The 17,379-nt window shown below is 40.3% G+C and overlaps 1 protein-coding gene across 1 annotated transcript; it reads right to left on the bottom strand.

The window, feature by feature from the left end:
* Window positions 1-107: 107 nt before the first annotated feature.
* On the bottom strand, window positions 108-12,635 carry LOC120017662 (max-interacting protein 1-like). The gene is made up of 6 exons (XM_038960576.1): window positions 12,327-12,635; window positions 9,134-9,236; window positions 8,867-8,896; window positions 7,252-7,366; window positions 2,435-2,612; window positions 108-1,810 (listed from the first exon to the last, which is right to left on the bottom strand). The coding sequence occupies exons 1-6, from the start codon at window positions 12,541-12,543 to the stop codon at window positions 1,647-1,649; spliced, it is 807 nt and encodes a 268-aa protein (XP_038816504.1). The 5' UTR covers window positions 12,544-12,635; the 3' UTR covers window positions 108-1,646.
* Between the last annotated feature and the right edge of the window lie 4,744 nt (window positions 12,636-17,379).

Below are 17,379 nucleotides of genomic sequence, written 5' to 3'. Positions count from 1 at the left end.
TAGCGCAGAAGTGTACTGCATAGAAAATACATGATTTCATTAATGAATAGTATATATATGATTATAGCTTTGGACACACCAATAACAAGGAACAACTGGACACTGTATAGGTACATGGGGTGGTAGAGGTTTATTGATCCAGTTTAAGGGACCACTACCAGGAAACACAAAATGGTGGCAGGGGGCCAGCAACATGTTCTTTTGTAAAAGTCACCTTTGATGGCTGATTTAGCGCAGTAGTGTTAAGAGACACTTTCTTAGAACAAGTCTTTTTCATAGTGCATTTTACAAATTACCCAACACTGACATTGAATAAAGACTTGGAACTAAGAAACCTGTGCAAGAGTCAATTTAGCCATGTTAAGACACAGTTGGTGGTGATAATCTATTTAGTTGTACCACAAAAATATGGGTATGGTCATAAAATGACATTTCCAATTTGGTTAGTGGAATAGTCTTGCAGTGCAATTGGGGGAAAGTGTGATTTTTGTACATAAATACTCAGAATATACAGTGTCAGGGTTTTAACATTGGAATGCTTCTCAGCTACAATGCAACAAATAAGTTACTAAGTAAAAACTCTGCCATGTGTTCATCAATCCAAAGCCCATGATGAAAAAATGGAGAACTACATTCAATACACATGCAACATGACTTTTGTTCAAACCATTATCTTAATATTGATTACTATTTGTAATTAAAGCTATTGAAGTTACAAAACAAGCACATTCAATTTGGTGTTGGTGGCCAAAATGGTGTGCCTAAAACAGCCAACTCAAGAGTTGACATGAAATGGCAAGTGTTATTGCTTCAAAATTGTGCTTGGGCCTTGAAGTGCGGTATATCTCATAGCTGCCTAATGTATACAAACAATTATTTTGACATCTCAACGGGGATAAATGTCAATCTCACAACAGACCAGAGTGATACATTTAGCGTGTCATGTACCATTGCACTAGCTTTTGTCTAAGAACTTGTCAACGCTCAATTCAAAACCACAAGACTTATATAAAACCAAACATTACAGTTGTCAAAACATCCAAATAATATTATCCATTCATTTCATAATTCAAGTGTGACCAAGACAGTACAGCACGATAAATATTGGGAAAATAAATACATTTCTTAATCATAAAGGTAGGAATAACATTGGTGGCTTGTCAAAGATTTGGGGTATAACTGTGGGTACTGTATAAGAAAAACGGTTTGGATTGGAGATAGAGAAGCCCTAGTAACTTGCTTGGTGATTGACAAGAATTGTTTCTTTTCTCAGATGGTCATCTGCTAGGGGTTTCCAAAGTGGGGGAAAAAGTTGCCCTTGTCACTGGTGCGCTTCTGGCTGGTTTTATATAGTTTTTGTGCTGGTTTTAGGAGGAGACGGGTAACAGACACATCAGAGTCAAGATTTTACAGTTGAGGTAAGATCTGTCCTTCCAAACTGTAGGTGGGGTTTAGCTTTTAGCTGGTTCTTGATTTAGGCTGGTTCTTAGGAGGTGAGTCCAGATTTAGACTGCATAAGGAGTTGAACTTCAGGTTGGTTCGTAGTAGAGGACCAGTTATAGACTGCAGGTGGAGTGGAGTTTTAGACTGGTTCTTAGAAGCCCAGTTTAGACTGCAAGGGTGGATGAGGAGCTTCAGGCTGGTTCTTAGGAGGAAAAGGCCAGTTTTAGACTGCAGGTGGAGTAGCCCTCGTCGCTGGCCAGGCTCTGCCGACTGTTGTGGTCTTCCAAGTCACTGCAGCCATTGGTGCTGATACTGTCCAAATCTCCATGGGAGAGGTCAGTGCTTTCCACGTCCACCTTGATCTCTTCTACAGAAATTAGAGTCAGAGGAAAATATGTAATAATGATACTCCCACACTTATTAATCAGGTAAATGTATTGAGTGACAATTAATGCTTGATGACACCCAATGCTACATTATATAGACTGTAACACATGTACATTCTATTGACTGGTTTGAAATGGAACTGAACTAAACTGTCTTAGTATAATATAACATTGCCACTGTCAGACAAAATACAGTGAGCTCCAAAAGTATTGGGACAGTGACTGTTTTGTTTTGGCACTACACCAGCACTTTGGATTTTCAATTTGAAACAATGACTGAGGTTAATGTGCAGACTGTCAGCTTTAAATTGAGGGTATTTTCATCCATATCGCGATGAGCAGTTTAGAAATTACAGCACTTTTTGTACATAGTCTCTCTCTCTCTCTCCCCCCAAAAGACCAAAAGTGTTGGGACAAATTCACCTATATGTATTAAAGAAGCAAAAAGTTTAGTATTTGCTCCCATATTCATAACACACAATGACTACATCAAGCTTGTGACTACAAATGTGTTGGGTGCATTTGCTTTTTGTTTGGGGTGTGTTTCAGATTATTCTGTTCCCTCTATCTCTAAGGGACTAAGCTCTGTGGAATGGTTGGCTCACCTTGGTCCGAGTCAGAGTGTTCTGAGGCCAAAGGGGAACCTAGGCTGTCCATACGGACCCTGTCCCTGTCTCTGCCTCCGGGGGTCTGCAGGTGGGCCAGCTGCCTCTGCAGGTGCCTCTGCTCTCGCTCCAGGCTTTCCAGCTGGTGCTGGCTCCTCCGGTCCATCTCCTCTAGTTTCTACAAACATACAGAGAGGAGAGAGAGTTAATCAACCTAACGTGTGCATAACCCTTAATATTTTATTAATAATAATTGCATATATATATACACTTTTTAAATGTAACCTTTATTTAACATATAAATGGTGTAGGCTAAAGAGCAGCTATTTATCAAATTTCCTCAGACATCTGCACATCGCGAGTGGCACAGCGGTCTAAGGCACTGCCTCTCAGTGCTAGAGGCATCACTACAGACCCTGGTTCGATCCTGGGCTGTATCACAACCGGCCATGATCGGGAGTCCGATAGGGCGGCACACAATTGGCCCAGCGTCGTTAGGGGAGGGTTTGGCCGGGGTAGGCAGTCATTGTAAAATAAGAATTTGCTCTTAACTGACTTGCCTAATTAAATAAAGGATAAATAAATACAAAAAAACACAGCACTGTCTCACAGTACACATTCAGTTTTACTGTACAAATTATAGAATCTTCAACAGCTGCCATTTACAAACATTTTTAATTTAATGTTTTTCATTTTACTCTACTCTTGCAACATTCAAGATTGAGGGACAAACTGTGTGTTGTGTTCTTCTGAGCCTGAATAATCATATGTGAATTCATCCACATCAGACCAGGCTAAAAATACCAACAGATCCAAACGGCTGTAGTGGCAAAGTAATTCCTGACATTTTTGTATGATGGCCAATTGTAGACCTGTATTTGCTGCTTGGAGGAAAACAAAGGCAACAGCTGTGTTGGTTAAGGCTGAACATACAAGCCACACTTCCTTTAATTTTGTATTTTAACTCTGAAACACAGTAATGTGCCAAACATCTCAGATCCATTGCAAAGGCTTTTTCTGAGTTAACAAGGGGGAGACAAATAGGTTCTCCAGACTCAGGGCCGGTTGCAGGCTTAAGCAGTCACCCCCCCCCCCTCCCCCAAAGAATACATTGTATTCGTAAAGTACTCAGACCCATTGACTTTTTACACATTCTCTTATGTTACAGCCTTGTTCTAAAATGGATGTAATTGTTTTTGTTCCTCATCAATCTATACACAATACCCCATAATGACAAAACACATATTTGCTAATGTATTCAATATAAAAAACTGAAATATAACATTAACACAAGTATTCAGACCCTTTACTCAGTACTTTGTTGAAGCACCTTTGGCAGCAATTACAGCCTTAAGTCTTCTTGGTTATTACACTACAAGCTTGGAACATCTATATTTGGAGTTTCTCCCATTCTTCTCTGCAGATCCTCTCAAGCTCTGTCAGGTTGGATGGGGAGCGTCACAGCACAGCTATTTTCATGTCTCTCCAGAGATGTTAGATCGGGTTCAAGTCCGGATTCTGGCTGAGCCACTCAAGGATATTCAGAGACTGGTCCCGAAACCACTCCTGCGTTGTCTTGGCAGTGTGCTTAGGGTCGTTGTCCTGTTGGAAGGTGAAGCTTCGCCACAGTCTGAGGTCCTGAGTACTCTGGAAAGGTTTTCATCAAGGATCTCTCTCTACTTTGCTCCGTTCATCTTTCCATCGATCCTGAATAGTCTCCCAGTCCCTGCCACTGTTAAACATCCACAAAGCATGATGCTGCCACCACCATGCTTCACCGTAGAGATGGTAGCAGGTTTCCTCCAGACGTGACGCTTGGCATTCAGGCGAAAGAGTTCAATCTTGGTTTCATCAGACCAGAGAATCTTGTTTCTCATGGTCTGAGAGTCTTTCGGTACCTTTTGGCAAACTCCAAGCGGGCTGTCATATGCCTTTTCCTGAGGGGTGGCTTCCGTCTGGCCACTCTACCATAAAGACCTGATTGGTGGAGTGCTGCAGAGATGGTTGTCCTTCTGGAAGGTTTTCCTATCTCCACAGAGGAACTCTGGAGCTCTGTCAGAGTTACCATCAGGTTCTTTGTCACCTCCCTGACCAGGACCCTTCTCTCTTGATTGCTCAGTTTGGCCGGGCGGCCAGCTCTAGGAAGAGTCTTGGTGGTTCCAAACTTCTTCCATTTAGGAATGATGGAGGCAACTGTGTTCTCGGGGACCTTCAATGCTGCAGAATTGTTTTTGTAACCTTCCCCAGATCTGTGCCTTGACACATCCTGTCTCGGAGCTGTATGAACAACTCTTTCGACCCCATTGCTTGGTTTTTGCTCTGACATGCACTGTGAGACCTTATATAGACAGGTGTGTGCCTTTCCAAATCATGTCCAATCAATTGAATTTACCACAGTTGGTCTCAAGTTGTATAAACACATCAAGGATGATCAATGGAAATGGGATGCACCTGAGCTTAATTTCGAGTCTCATAGCAGAAGGGTCTGAATACTTATGTAAATAAGGTATTTCTGTTTTTGCTAAAATGTCTAAAAACCTGTTTTTGACTTTGTAATTATGAGGTGTTATGTGTAGATTGATGAGGAAAATGTTTTATTTAATCCATTTTAAAATAAAGCTGTAACGTAACAAAATGTGGAACAAGTCAAGGGGTCTGAATCCTTTCCGAAAGGTACTGTATATATATATTTTTAGGAACTCCATTGGGGTCTCAATTTACTATTGAGAGTAAGAATAGGAAAATACACCTGGTGACATTTGGTTGTGCATCAGCAGTTTCTCTCTTGTTAGAGTAGGCTATGTCAGTCACTCAGTGGCGTGCCGTGGGCCTGGGGCCTGGGCCTTCAGTGAGGTACTACACAGTCCCACCCGAATTAATCCACCTCATTATGATGCCATGGCTCTAGAAACTATACATTTAGACAGAAACGCAGTATAACCAGGCGTTGCGTCACCTTGAAATTGACAAATTGACATTTTTGGGTAAACAGTGTTTACCCAAAAACATGACACAATCAATGAGTCTTTTCAATATTTCCCTTCACCTTTTCATTGTGCAGCTCCGTTGCCCTGCGCGTTTGTTCTTTGAGCTGTAGATCCACTCCGGTGTCCCCAAAAGTTTTCAAAAGCACCATTGCTTGTTAGTGCCCAGCCGTACTTTGGTGTCTCGTTGCTGCCTTGGTTAGACAACTCAAGTTTGCAAAGCCAGTGTGGCTCCAAACACCAAATCGATCACTTGCAAATAATAGGCATTCCCAGCAGTACAGTTTGCAGTGCTTCTCGGAGCCAAGGAGCCTGTGAGCCATTGACAGCGCTCGTAGTTGAAACTTTGAAAGTGGCGAGCGAACGAAGCACTTTCCCGCCTGTGACAGGCTTTGTGGCGTCGGGCGACCTCTCCTTACAATGTCTAACTTTTCTTGAAAAGTTCGTCTTGAGAATGGCGTTATAATTATATCCTCGACCAAATCGATATCTTCTCCTCCTTCCGCCATTGTGGGTTGAAAAAACAGCTTAGTAGTACGCGAATTAATTCGTTTATCAAATTCAGTTTCCTAGATCTCCATAGGACCTGCCTCTCAATATTGGTAATCCAATCAAAAGACGTGCACGCACTACGCCTGCTAGCTGGCTCCTGTGTAACACTGGAGCCAGCCAGAAGGCGTACAATAGCCAACTCTAAAGCTGATTGGTTGACACTAAATTTTCATTTCCATTCACTATAAGCTACAAGCGCCCGCACTGTTGATTCTGAAGGCCTGAGGGCAGATTTTAGACCCCTGGCAACACATGATGGCTGAATATGATTGGATAAAAGATCTAACATAAAGACCAGCCCTCAAAATCTCAACCTGGGGCTGGAAGCAGTGCAACCAAGAGGAAAGCTATGAAATGAAGAGTATAACGCTTACTCTGGGGAATAATTTAATACATATTTGTGGGAAAATATATTTAAAAAAATATATATATTCTGATGATGTTTAGGCCAGCAGAGAAGGCCTTGCAGGCCCTGACGGCCCACCACTGCAGTCACTCAATTAGGCATGTCGGCTAACTATTTTTAGATTGGTAGTTAGATAGCTGGCTAGACTATCTAAACTTGTAGTAATCATGGCCGAATACCAACCGGGCATGCAGGGCACGTGCCCAGGAGCCCTGACCTCCAGTGGGCCCCCATAGATTTTGTCATTCTCACTCAGATATAATTAGGCATAAGTCATTACAAAATATGTAGAATTTCAGGAAATTAGCTGTAAAACTGCAAAAATGTCCCATAGCAAAAAGAATAGAATTGCATGACATTTTGTATAAAATTGCAAAGTTCACTCTGCCTCATTGCAAAATGTGTAGAATTGCAGAAAACTTCATTCAAAACTGCAAAATCTTCTGTACACCCATTGCAAAATGTGTACAATTTCAGGAAATTAACTTTAAAACGTAAATGTTTCTCTCGTTAGAGCTGGCCCTGTCCAAACTACATCTACAACTAGATAAAATGGGGGGAAAACCTTTCTAACCAATCATGTTTGATCAATCAGTTAGACCCATTAAAGGTATATTCACATTTTCATTGGATTTGCTTAAGTTCCATTGGATTTGCTTGAGTCAGGCCCAGAAGTGTGCAGTCAGGGGTAGCAAGTGATTTGCAGGCTGAGAAAGTAGATCACATTGTGTTTCTGTGCTGCAGTGCTATGGCAGGTCATGGGAGCACAAAGCTTCTCTATCCATAGGCTAGGGGCTTCAATTTAACCATTCACCAGATCCCATGACACCATGGTCCCCATGACACCACCATGGCGGCATTGTTGACTACAATACCTTAATGTGACCCTTGGCCTTGTTAAGCAACCCCAGGGTAGTGTGCCGACTGCAGTCTGGTCCCAGTGGGATCAGCATCTTTAACCTCTCCAAACACAGGCGGAGATGTGCTCGTCTGAGAGGGGGAAGAAACAATAGAGGACTAATCTTTAGTGAAAACAATAATAGGAACAGTCTCTCTACATCCAGATGCAATTCCTGGAATTGAATGACATGATTGATTTTATACATAAATTAATTCCTTGATGAGACCCTATTATTCCCATCCCCTCCACATTGATGGATGAATAAATTCATATATTTGGACAAATCAGACATTGATCTGTTTTTTTAGTAATGACTTTACCTATAAAAGCAGACCCTTCATATATTTTTTTCAATTTTGTTGGATAGACAGGCTAATCCATTACTTAGGTGGAATACATAGTCTGTGCCCAGAGCTATGAGCTGACAGGAAGGCAGGCAGACAATCTCATTTTAAGGCCAGGGCCTTTGCACCATAAAAACTGAACATCCTAGTGTCTAGATTTGGAAGGGCATTATTCTTACTATCAAATGTATTGAAATGTAGGTCAAGTTGGGATGTCAACTCCTGTCTGGCTAATGATGACCAAACCTTTGTAGTACAAAGAGTCTGTTTGAGATTACGTTTTTATCATCCAGATGCCTGGCCCTTCGCTCTCTGTGATCTACATGATTCCCACACTGGCTGCTCTCTCCAGATTAGCACTTGTCACTGTATTTTGGGAGCCGTGCCCTGACATGTGCTTTTCATTGGAAACAAAGATCAGGTCCTGTGCAATAAGCTGGTTTTTCAATGCACAGAAAAGCTTAGTTTATGTGGAGGGAGGCACACCATCTAAAACAAGCAGTTCCAGTTCCAACTGTGGCAACGTATGGTTAAGAACCTGTACTGGACTACACGCCCTAATTTGCCTTGCAAAACAGACATCTTTGTTCTATGCATTATGCTACCCCCAGAATGCTAGCATGACCACCACTGTACAAACAAGCTTGAAATTGTGAAGATGTTGATCAAATAAGTGGTGTTTGAAGTCCAGCCATGAAATAATAAATAAGTCAGTATTACATTTCAAATTGTGGGTCAATATATTTAGCATATCACCAGGATATCCAAAAATATATGCAGCCTCCAGAGTATTTTGGATTATCAGCTTGAAGTTCCATTTTGACAAGACAGCTTGCTCTAGAGATAAACTCCCCGGAAATAGCTATTTGCCACATTACTTAAAATTGTATGAAATTTGTAGAAAAACAATATTTCCATCCCTGTATTATATGTGTGCTATCAAACCATGTATCGGTCTGCACAGTTGAATGATTTTGTGGACACATAATGCACCATAAGATATAAGCACAATATCTCTTTGACTAATGAATTATCTTGTAACTCAAGTGTTTTACCCCGTAGTACACAGTTGTGTGAGCAAATCACAGTTCGGTAGGGAACGGAGTAGAGAAGAAAATGGCAGATTAATGCAAATGTAGTACTTACGGAGATCTTCAATTGATCAATAATAACCATTAACTGTCAATGGAAATACTCGTAATGGACTCTAACACAGAATGATGGTCACAACCCCTTCTGACTCACCTGTTTTTTTCCAGCTCATTGTGTGCTGACCTGGGTGTAAAAGAAAATGGACAGGTTATAGACATAAATCAAAAAACAAGATGTTAGCAAGAGAGAACAAAAGACTGGTTTGACAGTTTGTAGTTGCACAGTGTTTTTCCCCACATTTGACTGATGTTGGAGCCAAGTCCAATAATGAAGAAGGGATAAAAACTAAATGTTATCATGCAACTGTAACATGGGTATTTATAATAAGAGTTATGAATAATTATGACAAGATTAATTTACCTGTTGTGAATATTGTCCATTTTTTTATTCTTGAATTTCCGTTGTCTCTGATGATGCGTGCTCTGAGTTGCAGGGTATGTTGAGGCATATCCATGTTCACATTCTGGTGATGAAATATACACTAAGTATACAAAACAGTAAGAACACCTGCTCTTACCATGACATAGACTGAACGGGTGAATCAAGGTGAAAGCTATGATTCATGTTGGATGTCACTTGTTAAATCCACTTCAATCAGTGTAGATGAAGGAGAAGAGATGGGTTAAAGAAGGATTTTTAAGCCTTCAGACAACTGAGACATGATTGTGCATGTGCGCCATTCAGAGGTTGAATGGGCAAGACAAAAGATTCATGTGCCTTTGAACGGGGTATGGTAGTAGGTGCCAGGCGCACAGGTTTGTGTCTAGAACTGCAAAGCTGTTGGGGTTTTCAAGTTCAACAGTTTCCTGTGTGTATCAACACTGGGGGGGGGGGTACCTAATATTTGGTATACTCAGTGTGTATAAGTACAACCGTTTTCAGCTGTGCTAACATATTTGCAAACGGGTTTTCTAATGATCAATTAGCCTTTTGAAAATGATAAACTTGGATTTGCTAACACAAAGTGCCATTGGAACACAGGATTGATGGTTGCTGATAATGGGCCTCTGTACGCCTATGTAGATATTCCATAAAAAAATCTGCAGTTTCCAGCTACAATAGTCATTTATAACATTAACAATGTCTACACTGTATTTCAGATCAATTTGATGTTATTTTAATTGACATTTTTTCTTATTTTCTTTCAAAAACAAGGACATTTCTAAGTGACCCCAAATGTTTGAATGTAGTGTGTGTGTATATATATGCCTGTAGCTTGACCCAACACTGTCGTTTACCTTCTCAACAGCTGACAAGAGGACAGTTTTAAAGCCACCTGCAATGCATTTTGGGATAAATTCGATCAAGGTTATTTTGTTTGAGCAGCAACAAGTGATTTATATATACTGTATATACACACTAGATTACTGATAGGGGGCTCTGTGTTGAAGCCACTGTTCCTCCATCTTGGCACTCCCCCACCATTCAGGCCCCCACCATTCAGGCAGTCGTCCTGATGAGCCCTTCCCAGGCCCAGCAAGGTTATGCTGGCAACAGCAGCATGGTGCTAGTTGAAACTTGTCATCTGGATTTGTTCACCATCTCCAATTCTTTCCATTCCACTTGATTTTATTTAGAGTAGTATAGCTGCCTACATGAGAAATAACTTGTACTATTGATTGTTACCATCTGGATGTCACTGTGATGCAATCTACACTGCTCAATGGGGAGAGTTTGCGCTGAAAGCCGGCAACACAACCACACTGGACACAGTGTCCATTGCTCCCGCTTGCCACAGTAAGGAGAGGGAAGCGGCCGCTAGATAGTGCAGCCAATATCAGGCCAGGGTGACAACTAAAGAAGATGTATTGTAGTGATTTTCACCGAAAATGTACAAAGTTATGGCTTTAACATCTAACATTTCATTTTTGTAAAATAATAATCACTCTTGTAAAAACGGAATTATTCTAAACACTCCCATGTCCTAACTTTGGCAGACAAGTTTAAAATTCCAGTTGAAGTTCCTATCCACAAGCATAAAATAGATGGGCTAGATGGGATGGGCTCATCAGGACAACTGACTGAAACTGACTGAACCGAATCTGTTCATCTCCACTCATCAGATGTCATCAATTCGGGCACCAAGCATGTCAGTATAGCTTAAAAATGTTTTGGAAGCTATAGAAATGCATTTATTAATATCTACATTCGTTTTTGACACATTGTATTATATTACAGACACCTTAATGCATACTTTTAAATTATATGTGAGCTAAACATAAAGTATAATTATTTGAGATAACTAATGTTACTGTCCCCACTACAAAAACAAAAAATATTAAATACATGTAATTGTGTACTTGAAACGTTTAATTGAATTACTGTATAATTCATTCCTATGGAGGCCTGCTACTACTGGGGAGTGCCAATATGGCCGACATGTGGCTTCAACCCCCCCCAAATGCCAATAAATAGCAACGTCATCGATCCAGTTTATATACATCATTAGCAGCAACCTAGTGTTCGTGCTGCAAAGCACGTAGGACTAAAACTATATTTTGTACATGGTTTATTGAAAAATACCATCGAACTCTTTCTTCAAGACATAGGCCTATTCATTAATTAGGTAATGATGGAATATCACATAGTAGACTATTACAGCACGCAATCAAATGCATATAGAAGACTAGTGTCTATAAGCCTACAAATCCCAGAGACACTTTGCAAATCGGAATGCGACGTCAAAGTTGAACCTGTGTTTGGTTGGATAACTGCAAGGACTCGGAAGATGGGAACATGTGTTTAGTCCAATCAAAACGGTACATTTTGCTCCATGTGGATAGAGAGGAAGCGCAAATGACAGGAATAAAGAAATTATAGGGATGGAATTATAGGGTTTCTCTATTCAGTTTCTGCACAATATGTCGAGTTTTCTCAAAGAAAATTAACATTTGTAAAAGGTTTGATTTGCCTCATTTGACTTTGGTCTGAAATAAACAGGCCGCCTAGGAATTAAATTGCTTTTCTTCGGCCTGCAGGCATCCACAGATAGAAGTTGAAGGAAACCCTATGCTAAATGTTGAGTAGGCTAGGTAAAAATAAAAAAAAGTGAGTGAGTTTGATAGATCGATTAGCCTATTATGTAGCCTAAATATTTTAATACGTAATTCGACGTGCTCAAAGGAAGACAGTCTATTTTACAAACACAGGGATGCCTTCACGGATACCATTAGCCTGTTTAGTTTAGACTGTCTCTAAGGAAAGGAATTCATGGAGCCATAGGCAAGTCTCATCCAATTCGAAAATGCGCAATTTAATATACATTTAAATACGGTTACCGTTCATGGAAAATGCCAGAGGGTGAGAAAGTAATTCGATGTCACGGGTTTGTTTTTGACCATGTATTGTTATTTGTAGGCTATAGGCTCTCTTTCATTTAAACCAATTTGCATTGGCATAATAGGTTTAAATATGATTCACAATCAGGCAAATTGCCTCATGTTTACGGTTGCCTCTCATGTTTGCGTCTTTTGTCGCCATTTCGGTCCATTGCATTGTTGTCTGCCTTGGCCAGTCTGCGTCTGAAATCACCAGAATAGACCACATTACTTACTTCCGTTGTTCTTTTCATGGTTTTCAATGTAATTTGCTGCATCCAGCAACACCTGAACGTTTTTCATAAAAGTGTCGATTTGCTCCATTGCGGAACATTCGGAGTATATGACGTCGTTAATAGAATAACCAGACATCTCGCTAAAATCTTGTTGGTCCATGGACTCATCCGACTCCAAAACAACCTCGTTGGATTTCAACTCGCTCTGCTGTCTCATATATTTAACTATTTTATTTTATGACAACTGCCAGTGAGACTGAAGGTCCTCTTGTCCAGACTGTAATGTGCAGAGAGAGAGACTGAAATGAACTGGAGTAGATGAAATTGTGCAGTCCTTGAGCCACTTGCCCTACCTACTTGGTGGTTAATCCCTCCCACCAACGCATGCGTCGCATTCAACTTTGTCAACTGTATTGAAGCGTCATAAACATATTGCTGGAAAGTAACATTAATACATGTAGCCTATGTAGTCTTAAACGCACTACATCATTATGCACAATATAGATAAACCCGATGAACAATTACAACTCCCTGAAATGGACTGAATAATATACTTAAAATGTTTTGCTCAAGTGATCACTCCACCTTCATGATACAAATAGTTCACATAATTTGTAACACATTATTTAATGTATTTGGTTTTAGACTGGTTCAAATAATTGCTTTACTTGTCTTGTATATTATTACCGTCATTATGACTAGCATCTGTATCAAAACACAAACTTAAGTTATGAGGTAAAAACAAATGAGGCTGGAGGGCATTGGATGTTATCAGTTCTAAAAAATCAAGTGTGACCAAGGAGAGGGGAAATTAACCTGCTGGAAATGTCTTCTTCTACCTATCACATCAAGTCCTCACATAAAGTGCATTGTCATCCGGCCTCAATCACTTTGATGTATTGAAATTGGATGCTCTGCAGGGCCTTGATGTGATTGGGAGTGTGCCTCCAAAGTTACAGTTTAGAGTATGAGTACACACTGTGGAAGCATTTGGGATTATATATCCCACGTGTTCCTTCCCCAAAGTTTAGAGCTCTATTCAATCACGCTGTAAAGTTCAACTTCCGGGATGCGGGTTGAATAGAGCTCTTAGTTACTTTAGCACCCCCTGTTGCTACTTTGAGCCAGGTTTAAAACATACAGTGCCTAAAGAAAGTATTCATATCCCTTGACTTATTCCACATTTTGTTGTGTTACAGACTGAATTCAAAATGTATGAAATACTTTTTAACCCATCTACACACAATACCCCATAATGACAAAGTGAAAACATGTTTTCAGAAATATTTGCAAATGCATCCACCACCGTGCTAGAAAATATGAAGAGTGGTACACAGTGATATGTTGTGTTGGATTTGCCCCGAACATAATGCTTTGTATTCACAACACAAAGTTCATTACTTTGGCAAATGTTTTGCAGTTTTACTCTAGTGCCTTATTGTAAACAGGATGCATGTTTTGGAATATTTGTATTCTGTACAGGCTTCCTTCTCTTCACTCTGTCATGTAGGTTAGTATTATGGAGTAACTACAATGTTGTTGATCCATCTTTAGTTTTCTCCTATCACAGCCATTAAACTCTAACTGTTTTAAAGTCAACATTGAAATCCCTGAGCGGTTTCATCCCTCTCCAGCAGCTGAGTTAGGAAGGACACCTGTATCTTTGTAGTGACTGGGTGTATTGATACACCATCCAAAGTTTAACTTCACTATGCTCAAAGGGATATTCAATGTCTGCTTTTTCCCCAATTTTTTTTACCCATCTACCAATAGGTGCCCTTATTTGCAAGGCATTGGAAAGTCTCCCTCATCTTTGTGGTTGAATCTGTGGTTGAAATTCACTGCTCAACTGACGGACATTACGTATAATTAAATGTGGGGTACAGAGATGAGGTAGTTGTTAAAAAATCATGTTAAACACTATTATTGCACACATAGTGAGTCCATGCAATTTATTATGTGACTTGTTAAGCAAATTTGTACTCCTGGACTTGCCATAAGCTTGCCATAACAAAGGTATTGAATACTTATTTACTCAAGACTTTTCAGCTTTTCATTTTTTTTCAATTTGTAAAAATCTCAAAAGACATTCCACTTTTACATTATGGGGTATTGTGTGTAGGCCAGTGACACAATCTCAATTTAATCAATTTTAAATGCTGTCTGTAGCACAACAAAATGTGGAAAAAGTCAAAGGGTGTGAATAGTTTTTGAAGACAATGTAAACATAACATATTCTGGAGACGAGCTTTATTTACCAAGTTAACATTTTGTATTGTTATGTTTGACTTCAATAGACTTGACTTCTGAAAGAGTCAACTCTAAATAAATTGTTCCATTGTGGGACCACTTCAAATGAAGTACAGAATAATATTTATTGGCCCATATATATAGGATACCATGAAATGACCATATTTCACCATCTAAAATTGAAAGCCCCAGAGCTCTACAATAAAGCTTACTTTGAAATTGAATTAATTTCTAGTTGGACAGTCTATTACTATTGTGCCTTTGACTGATTAAGAAGTCATTTTTTCCTTGGCAGAGAAGTAAGGGGGAGGACAGAGGGTAGAGGGGCTGGCTTTTAGGGGGCAGCCATGCGTGTGAGCCTGTGTTGAGCAACTGAGACAATGGCCGCAGATGGCTGCCCCACTGCAGAAGTGACCGTGGCTGTGGCTGTAACGGATGCCTGGCGAGAGAACACCCTCCCACGGAGTCTATTTCAGCTGCCTGGCAAGGACTGATACACACACACACACACACACACACACACACACACACACACACACACACACACACACACACACACACACACACACACACACACACACACACACACACACACACACACACACACACACAGAGAGTTAGAGAAAGGGAGTGAGACAGATGCTCATGTTGAAAGCGTATGAGGACTGGGTTTAGGTACGAATAGTCAAGGCCTTTTAGTATAACCCGTTTTGTGTGGTACACTGAGGCACATCTTTTCTTTAGAAAAACTATTTCAACTAGCACTCTAGCAGGCCTTTCCAACAGTATGTCCCTTGCCAGGCCTTGCTCGGTGCAATCCATTGTTATTAACTATATTCGTTGGCTTGCTGAGACGCATGCTCGGGGATAGTCAGCTGTGTAGTGAGGTTTACCAGGTTAATCCGCTGTCTTTTTCTTATTGGATAGATATACACTTTGATTTCTACCTAATGAATATGCAAATTAAAAGCACACTCATAGAGCAGAGAGGGTGAGGATTTTGTCTAGACTAGAGAATGTCCTGTCCATATTACAGACTGGGCTAGTGGACAGACTGTCAGCTCTCTGCTTTGACACAGACAACATAGAAAACTGACCCAGAGTAGGATGGTGTAGAATATGACCCTAACTGGAGTAATCTGAAAAGCTTGAGGATTACACCAGTGGCTCGGCTGTCACAGAGGAGGCAAAGTCACACGTTGTGTGTGTGTGTGTGTGTGTGTGTGTGTGTGTGTGTGTGTGTGTGTGTGTGTGTGTGTGTGTGTGTGTGTGTGTGTGTGTGTGTGTGTGTGTGTGTGTGTGTGTGTGTGTGTGTGTGTGTGTGTGTGTGTGTGTGTGTGTCAGTCAAACCAGCAGTCCCTATGGTTACCCTCAGTAGGGAGTGTATCACATGTAATGTTCTGAACAGCAAGCTGTGTGCTCTTAAAGAGGAAGGAAAACTATAGATAATAGGCATGTGGAAATTACTAACATTGTCTCTTTCAGCGTGTACAGACATAATGTGGGTGATTTGTCTAATGCAGGTCACATTTTGAATGCAATTGTGTCTCCTGACTAATAACAAATGCTATCACATAGTGACCAGAAATCAGTTATACTGGACAAAAATATAAACGCAACATGCAACAATTTAAAAGATTTTACTAAGTTCCAGTTCATACAGTGTAAGGAAATCAGTCAATTGAAATAAATTCATTAGACCCTAATCTGTGGATTTCACATGATTGTGCAGGGGTGCAGCCATGGCTAGGGGTTGGAGGGCATTGATTCTAACATACAGTGGCAAGAAAAAGTATGTGAACACTTTGGAATTACCTGGTTTTCTGCATAAATTACTCATAAAATTTGATCTGATCTTCATCTTAGTCACAACAATAGACAAACACAGTGTTCTTAAACTAATAACACAGAAAGTATTGTATTTTTCTTGTCTATATTGAATACATCATTTAAACATTCACAGTGTAGGTTGGAAAAAGTATGTGAACCCCTAGGTTAATGACTTTTCCAAAAGCTCATTGGAGTCAGGGGTCAACTAACCTGGAGTCCAATCAATGAGACGAGATTGGAGATGTTGGTTAGAGCTGCCTTGCCCTATAAAAAACACTCACAAAATTTGAGTTTGCTATTCACAAGAAGCATTGCCTGATGTGAACCATGCCTCGAATAAAAGAGATCTCAGAAGACCTAAGATGAAAATGTTTGACTTGCATAAAGCTGGAAAGGGTTACAAAAGTATCTCTAAAAGCCTTGATGTTCATCAGTCCACGATAAGAAAAAATTCTTTATAATTGGAGAAAGTTCAGCACTGTTGCTACTCTCCCTAGGAGTGGCCGTCCTGCAAAGATGACTGCAAGAGCACAATGCAGAATGCTCAATGATGTTAAGAAGAATCCTAGAGTGTCAGCTAAAGACTTACAGAAATCTCTGGAAAATGCTAACATCTCTGTTGACGAGTATAAGATACATAAAACACTAAACAAGAATGGTGTTCATGGGAGGACACCACGGAAGAAGACACTGCTGTCCAAAAAAAGACTGCTGCACGTCTGAAGTTCGCAAAAGAGCACCTGGATGTTCCACAAAGCAAAATATTCTGTGGCCAGATTAAACTAAAGTTGAGTTTGGAAGGAACACACAACACTATGTATGGACAAAAAAAGGCACAGCACAGCACACCAACATCAAAACCTCATCCCAACTGTAAAGTATGGTGGAGGGAGCATCATGGTTTGGAGCTGCTTTGCTGCCTCAGCTCCTGGACAGCTTGCTATCATCGACGGAAAAATGAATTCCCAAGTTT

Source organism: Salvelinus namaycush, chromosome 22 (assembly GCF_016432855.1).
Source record: "Salvelinus namaycush isolate Seneca chromosome 22, SaNama_1.0, whole genome shotgun sequence".
Lineage (NCBI taxonomy): Eukaryota > Metazoa > Chordata > Actinopteri > Salmoniformes > Salmonidae > Salvelinus > Salvelinus namaycush.
The sequence above is the reverse complement of the archived record's forward strand: the minus strand, read 5'-3'. Positions and strand labels throughout refer to the sequence as shown.